At 39.0% G+C, this 7,920-nt stretch overlaps 1 protein-coding gene across 1 annotated transcript; it reads right to left on the reverse strand.

The window, feature by feature from the left end:
• Window positions 1-1,301: 1,301 nt before the first annotated feature.
• On the reverse strand, window positions 1,302-7,162 carry LOC121521656 (peroxynitrite isomerase THAP4). The gene is made up of 5 exons (XM_041805783.1): window positions 6,297-7,162; window positions 3,404-3,590; window positions 3,033-3,261; window positions 2,661-2,934; window positions 1,302-1,582 (listed from the first exon to the last, which is right to left on the reverse strand). Exons 1-4 carry the CDS (start codon window positions 6,582-6,584, stop codon window positions 2,694-2,696), a joined length of 945 nt encoding a protein of 314 aa, XP_041661717.1. The 5' UTR covers window positions 6,585-7,162; the 3' UTR covers window positions 1,302-1,582; window positions 2,661-2,693.
• Between the last annotated feature and the right edge of the window lie 758 nt (window positions 7,163-7,920).

The raw sequence follows: 7,920 nt of genomic DNA on the forward strand, positions 1-7,920 counted from the left end.
AAATTATTAATTCATGCTATTTTTAACCAAGTTAACCAATTTCTTTACCAATTTTTGCCACTTCTTTTGACAACTTAACCCAGTTTGCTGATTTTTTTTTTTTTTTTTTAGCATTTTTGCTACTTGTTGGCACATTCAACCCATTTTTGCTCCCTTTTTGCCCAATTTTAAACTGTGGTTTGGCCCCTTTTTGCCACTTTTCCAATATCTTTTTAACCCTTTTAACCCATAACCCTTTTTACCACCTTTTAGTAACTTTAACCCTTTTTTGGACACTTCTTGCCACTTGTGATCTATTTTGCAACGTTTTTGACACTTTCATCCCATTTTTGCCACCTTTTTGCCAATTTTTGCCCATTTTTGCTTTTTTCATCACTTTTTACCACCTTTTAACATCATTTAATTTTTAAGGCACTTGTAGCAAATTTTTTCTACTATTTTGAAATTTTCAAGAAGTTTTTGACACTTTCAACCCACCTTTTTTTTTTGCCTGTCTGACCAGTTTTGCTTTTTTCATCATTTTTAACCCATTTCACCACCTTTTATATATAAATTATATATAAACATAAATTACTGTATATACCTTATTTTATTTTATGAATATTTAAATAACTGTATATAAATGATTTTGATTTTTATTCTAATTATTAATGCATGCACCTTACCTTATTTTTAGTTTTTACCTATTTATCTATTTTTCTCCTATTTTTATCTACCATGTAAGCGTATTTTGCACCAAAGAACATCAGAACAAATTCCTTGTAAGTGTAAAAAACCTGCTTGGCAATAAATCTGATTCTGATTTTAACATCATTTAATTCTTTAAGGCCACTTGTAACACATTTTTGCCACTATTTTAAAATTTTCAAGAATTTTTTGTCACTTTTAACCTACTTCTGCCACCTTTGCCCACTTTTGCCGTCTCCATGATCCTCCAGTTGGCTGGGTTACAGAAAGCTGTTCCTTTATCTCTCCTTATTGGACATTTTGACTGTAACATTATTTCAAAAGTCTATTTTGTATCGATTTAAATATGGTGTGCCTTGGTCAAAAAAAGTTTGAAATCTACTGATGTAAACTTTCAGAGTGTCGTTTTAGCTGCTTTCTGTGTAGCCAAGTTTAGGTCAACTATACTGGTAAAATATTTTCTCTTTTTGTTCTGCTTTTACATCAGGATTTGAAATAACATCATAAAACGTTCTAATGTATGCATAACGTATAATCACATGTATAGAAAAAAAAATAACACCAAATCAGAAAAGTATAGCAATTTATTTACTATAAAAACAGGATCATTAACAGGCAGTCTAATTAACAAAGGTACAGTTTACCTTCGAAAGCAGCTGTCTCTGGGTGGAACTGAATCAGTAAAAGTGGAAGGTGGGAGTGAAAAGCAGTAGAGGTTACCCTCAGTGATGAAACACATTCTTCTGCTGTCAAAAGTCTCTGGTCCAGGAGTTATCAGGACCTTACATACTAAAGTTTTGTCAGCTGGTGTTGGGGATACCTGGGCGGACATGTCGGGGTCGTTATCCCCTCCTGTGCTGGAAGCCGGATGGGATAGGAGGTTCCGGATCCTGCCCTGCAAAGGTGGAAGAAGGGTCATAAAATAGCAAAAATGGGTGAGAAGTGACAAAAAATGAGTTACAGGTGGCAAAGATGGACCAAAAGTGGTAAAAATGTGGCAAAAAATGGGTGGAAAGTAACTTAAATGGGCAAAAAGCAGTCAAGAGCAGCAAAAATGGTGGAAAAAAAGGAAACAATTAGTATTTAATGGCAAAAGGTAGCTAAAATGCACAAAAAGTGGCAAAAATGGGATGAAAGCGGAAAAAATTGGATAAAAGTGACAAAACTGGGCAAAAAAGTGGTAAAAAGAAGTGGCAAATTAGGCAAAAAATAGGAAAAGAGTGGTATTTAATGGCAAATGGTACCTTAAATGGGCAAAAAATGGTGAAAAGGGGCAAAAATCGGATAAAAGTGGCAAAGAGAAGTGGCAAAAATGGGCAAAAAAATAGGAAAAAAGTGGTATTTAATGGCAAAAGGTAGCTTAAAGGGGCGAAAAGAGGAAAAAATTAGAAAAATTGGATAAAAGTGGCAAAAATTTGCTAAAAGTGGCAGAAATTGTCAAAAAAATAGGAAACAAGTAGTATTTACTGGCAAAAGGTACCCTAAATGAGCAAAAAGTGGTAGAAATGGGCAAAAATGAGCCAAAAACTCAGATAAAAGTGGTAAAAAAATAAGAAACAAGTGGTATTTAATGGCAAAAGGTAGCTCTAATGGGTGAAAAGTGGCAAAACAAATGTGAAAAAGGCCAAAAAAAAATCCGTTTAACAGGTTTTCTGGGGGAATAATATTTGAAATTAAGACATCAAAGAGCCAAAAATAATCACAAAAGAGCCAAATGCTGAGTATCACTGATCTGACGGACTGAAGCGCAGAGCAATGTTTAGAATTAAGTTATATGGAGGGGGTGGAAATTATATACTTAATAAAAGCAACAATAACATGAAGCTGTTGTGAAAAAACTTAAGAAGATGCACCTAACAGCTGTACGTTTATGGCCTTGCAGATCTGACAAACCAGAGTAAATGTCATGAATCTGTTGGGTATCAGGATTAAATTATTGGCTGTTCTGTAAACTCTGGATGTTTCTATCATACCTTTTCAAGTTGAATGAAGGACACTCCTGCGAATTACACGCCTGCAGACATTTTTAAGTCTCCAACAGGCGCACTCTTCCCGACTGGCTGGCTCTGCCATCGTTTTGCATACTGGCAGTTTGTGCATTTTTGACGGAAGGCCACGCAGGTCCCAAGTTTCTGCTGCTGCACATCACAGTCTTGCTTGCACAATGGGCAGGTCTGGAAAAGCTCTCTGAGCCCGCTCGCAATCACAACATATTTAGCCTCATTGTGAGGGGTGGATTCTGTCTCACTGCGAGTAAAAAAACAAACATAGAAGTCTTCAGCAAAACAATTACTGAATGAAAAAGATCAGGACTTTTCACAACCAAAATGTCATCATTCCTCTACCTCATTTGTGATGTCGATGACTTCCCATACTGAAGGGTGGAGTCGGTTTTTAACCTGCTGTGCTCTTCTTCTCTCACCTCCTCTTCCTCCTTCTCCAGAAGATCTAGGCGAGGCCGCTTTGCTGGTCTGGCACGGGAAGGCTTTGTTTGTGATGATGAACGTGTAAAGTGTTTGTTTCGGACAGTGATCTCTGTGCCGACACTGGCACAGCGGACTGTAGCCTGAGTACCTGGTTAAAGACAGAGGCATTAAAAAAAGTAGTCAGATAATATAATCAAATACAGCAGCCTAGTTTTTTTAGAGTCTCATAAACAAGTTAATTCCATCAGGTCAACAACTAGATGATCTGTCTTTGAGATGAGTAAACACACCTTTACTTCTCATGGGCTCTTTCAGAGTTCTGTATGATAGCTGGGTCCCGATAGAAACTCCAGAGGAGGAAGCTGAAAACTGTGTTCCCAAAGATGTCGCCCCTCTGACAGTTTGTGTGGCCACACTGACTCTTCGTCGTGGTTTGGTTTGGTGAGCACCGGCTGCAGCGGTTAGTTGTGATGGACTCTAATAAAGACAAGAAAATATTAAGCTTTTAGTATCATAAACAATTGAAATACATTCAACACATTGAACAGAAAGAGGCATATTTGACCCTTTTAGACAAGTTTATATCGGTCTCAGTGGCCCCAAAACTTGCCTGTGAAGTTTGTGTCAGTAAAAACACTCCAGTATTGGATCTCTGCATGTCTAAAACCCCCTCTGTTTCAGCCCTGCTCAGAACCAGCTGTTTCTGTGGCTTTAAATGTTAATGAGCTGTCTGACTCCGCCCCTGACCACACCCCTCTAAGGAAATGGATGTGGCACTCCTGATGTTACAGACACTTTTATCCAAAGTTTAGGACCTGACTGGGATTCAAACCATCAACCTCCCAGATCAAAGTCAGCCGGGTAACCCACTGAGCTATCCAGCATCTCAGCTGGCAGCTCAGAGGAGGATCAGGAGAGGAGGGCGGAACTTTCTTCAAGGTGGGCAGGGCCAACAGAACCTGGGGGCAGGACTAACTCCCTAAATGACATCATGAGGGTAAAATCTGTGAACGACCTGTTTCAGCACACATTTTCTGAAAGGTGGAGAAAGAGAGGGTGGAAGGGAACGGGGTTTTCTGGTATTTCAGGGGATTGTGGAAAGGCCAGGGGCACATGTTTGTGTGAGAAAAGCCTGCAATGTTAAGTATTACTTATATCGAACAGGGTTAGGGTTAACATTTTATTTGTTTAATCCATAAAGGCGGGAATTTTCAGTCAAATTAAATCAACACAGCTTGCGAGTATCAGGAAGCTCTTTGGTCATGAAACTGACCCTGGAGTTAGTCTGGGGTGTAACACCAGTCACTCCCCTTACACTACACATAAAGAACAGTCTAACCACACTGACATATGATCTTCTTTTGATAAATAACCGGTAAAAGTAAAGTGATAGACCTTCAGACACCCTTAACAAGCGTTGCTATTCACTGCGTATTTGGTCATTATACAGGCATTGCCTGATGCTAGTACTATTAGCTCCCACTAGCATTAATTTCATCGTCTGTTGCTGGTGTGTAGGCCATATCAAGCACTTTTTCCTCTCTATACAAAAAAAAAGCTAAGGATTGAGTTATAAAGACTGAACCACGGCTTGTGAGTGTAACTATTGCTCATCTTTTTGATGGAGAAATAGGCCCGAAAGTTTAGTGTTAACATACAACAACATCTGCTAACATTAGCTCCCCATTGCTTTAAGCCAGTGGTTCTCAGATGGTGTGCCAGGGCTCACTAGTGTGCCTTAAGGCAGGTCTAGGGGTGCCCTGGGAACCTGTCCCATACGTTAATACTACAACTTTATGGCGAGTACAGTAACCAGGCCTGCCCACAGATCTGGACCCCTGAAAACCCCCAGAGAATGGGCCCTAACCAGTTGGGATTTATTGGTAAAATCAATGTGTGTGTGTGTGTTGGATCAGTAGCATTGATGCTAGCATCCTGGCTAACAGTTACCTCACTAAGAGCTGAAAAGCATGGCAAGCTATTATTGGGTTGAAATTGGTGTTGACATGATTAATTTCATGCTATTTTTAACCAAGTTAACCAATATTTCTACCCATTTTTGACACTTCTTTTGACAACTTAAACCAGTTTTGCCATTTTTCTAAGCATTTTTGCCACTTTTTGGGACATTTAACCCATTTTAGCCCCCTTTTTTCCCATTTTAAACTATGGTGTGGCCATTTTTTCCATCACTTTTAACTCTTTTTACCATCTTTTAGCAACTTTAACCCATTTTTGCTACTTTTCTGCCTTTTGTGATCTATTTTGCAACCTTACTGACACTTTAACCCCATTTTTGCCTGTTTGACAACTTTTTTTGACAATTTTACTTTTTTGATCACTTTTAACCCATTTTACCACCTTTTAACATCATTTAATGCTTAAAGGCCACTTGTAACACATTTTTGCCACTATTTTGACATTTTTAAGAAGTTTTTGTCACTTTTAACCCATTTTTGCCACCTCCACGATCCCCCAGTCATCTGGGCCTCAGAAAGCTGTTCCCTTTATCTCTCTTTATGGGCCACCTTGAGTGTTATATGATTTAAAAGTCTATTTTGTACTATTTACGCATGGTGTGCCTTGAGATTTTGGCTTAACCTTCGGGGTGCCTCAGTCAAAAAAAGTTAGAAAACCATCACTTTAAGCTATTATTTCATCGTCTGTGGAGGTATGAGCTAATTCACACACACTCATTTCACACATTTTAATTAAAAGAAAATATAGTTACAAAGAATGAAGGGCAGTTTTTAGTGTAACCTTTCGAACAGTTTCATGGGTACAAAACTGTCCAGAAAGCTCCTTATTTACACCTGACGCTAAAATAGATATAAATTACTTGCAGATATAAATTATTTGCAGATATAAATTACTTGCAGATATAAATTACTTGCAGATATAAATTACTTGCAGATATAAATTACTTGCAGATATAAATTATTTGCAGATATAAATTACTTGCAGATATAAATTATTTGCAGATATAAATTACTTGCAGATATAAATTACTTGCAGATATAAATTACTTGCAGATATAAATGACTTGCAGATATAAATGACTCGCAGATATAAATTACTTGCAAATATAAATTATTTGCAGATATAAATGACTTGCAGATATAAATGACTTGCAGATATAAATGACTTGCAGATATAAATGACTTGCAGATATAAATTACTTACAGCTTTTGGTTCTGAGTCATGGTGAAGTTCATGATGAACCCGCTTTAAAGAGGGAACGACTCCTGGTTTCAGCAGTAGGTGGGAGGCGAATCCTCCATCATACTGGCCTTTGTTTGTGAATGAGTCCTCTGTGAAGTGTCCCGCACACAGGCACAGCTTGGCCGAGGGCTTTTCAGCAGAAATAAATTCCAGCCACTGTTTTCTGGTGCTTTCGTCCTTTGGAGGTGAGAAAAGCTGAGATTTTCCTTTACAACCAAAAAAACACCGGCGGTAGCTCTTCCTGGACATGCTGCTTCAAAAACAAGCAGCGGATAGGAAAGGGTAGAGTGGACTGGATCCCAGCCTGAGTGGGCGTGTCCTAGCTGCCGGTGGGCATGTTCTAGCGCAATGCTGGGGGCGGGGCTGCTCGCCTTCACATGTCAGGCTGGTCCAATCAGGAGAGAGTAGCAACCTGAGCTCAGGTTGTTCCAAATCTCGTGATATTGGAGAAACGAGAAGTTTACAGCACTCATTCCCAACGTCTGGACTGGCAGGAGGTTTGTTTGGGTCGCACAATGAATTTTCACAACGTCTCTGCAGCGGTAACTAATGGGGCAGTTATGTCTACAGTACACGTTACAGCCACATGGGGGCTCCACACTCTAACTCCACACTAAAACACAGCATGGCTTCACCAGCCACAGGGGCGGAGGAGAGCTAAAGTCTCAGTAACTGACCCTCGATAATAGAAAAGAAACTCATCGTTCCAGAACAGACAGCTACGGAAGGCCAGAGGAGTCAAACACGTGAAGAAGACCTGGTGGTGGAGTTTTAGGGGATCCTTCCAGGCTCGCGAAGCAGTAACAGAAGGGTAGGATCGCCGCACAGAAACGGAAAGTGACGGTAATGTGACCCGGAAGTAAATGTAAACGTTTCAAAGTAAAACCATTAATAAGAGAATAGTGATCAATGTTACTCAACCCTGCTCAACCAAAGAGCAAAATTGTTGAAAATTACCTTTGCAAGAGCCACAGCCTAAGAGGTGGCAATAAGTTAAAGGTGGCAGAAATGGTTAAAAACAACAAAAAGGGTGAAAAGGGGGCAAAATGGGAGGAAAGGGGGGTTAAAGTAGCATATAGTGGGTGAGAAGTGACAAAAAATTAGTTATAGGGAACTTAAACTGGTCCAAATGTGGCTAAAAATGAGTGAAAAGTGACAAAAATCATCAAAAAGTGGTCAAGAGTGGAAAAAGGGGCTAAAAAAAGGGGGGGGGGGGCAAAAAGTAGCTTAAATTGATGGAAATTTGGAGAAAAATGGTGAAAAATGGCAAAAAATGACTAAAATGGGCATAAAAAAATGTCAAAATGGGCAAAAAAGAGGAAAACGGTGGTAGTAAATGGCTAAAGGTAGCTTAAATGGGTGAAAATGGCCAAAAAATGGTGAAAAGGGGCACAAATGGGATAAAAGTGGCTAAAATGGGCAAAAACCAAGAAATAAAGTGGTTTTTAATGACAAAAAGTAGCTTAAGTTGGTGAAAACGGGGAGAAAAAAGGGTAAAAAGTGGCAAAAAATTAGTTAAAGTTGCAAAAAAAAGTCTCAAACTAGGCAAAAAGAAGGAAAAAACTGGTATTTACTGGCAAAAGGT

The sequence above is a fragment of the Cheilinus undulatus genome, linkage group 14 (genome assembly GCF_018320785.1).
Source record: "Cheilinus undulatus linkage group 14, ASM1832078v1, whole genome shotgun sequence".
Taxonomy (NCBI): domain Eukaryota; kingdom Metazoa; phylum Chordata; class Actinopteri; order Labriformes; family Labridae; genus Cheilinus; species Cheilinus undulatus.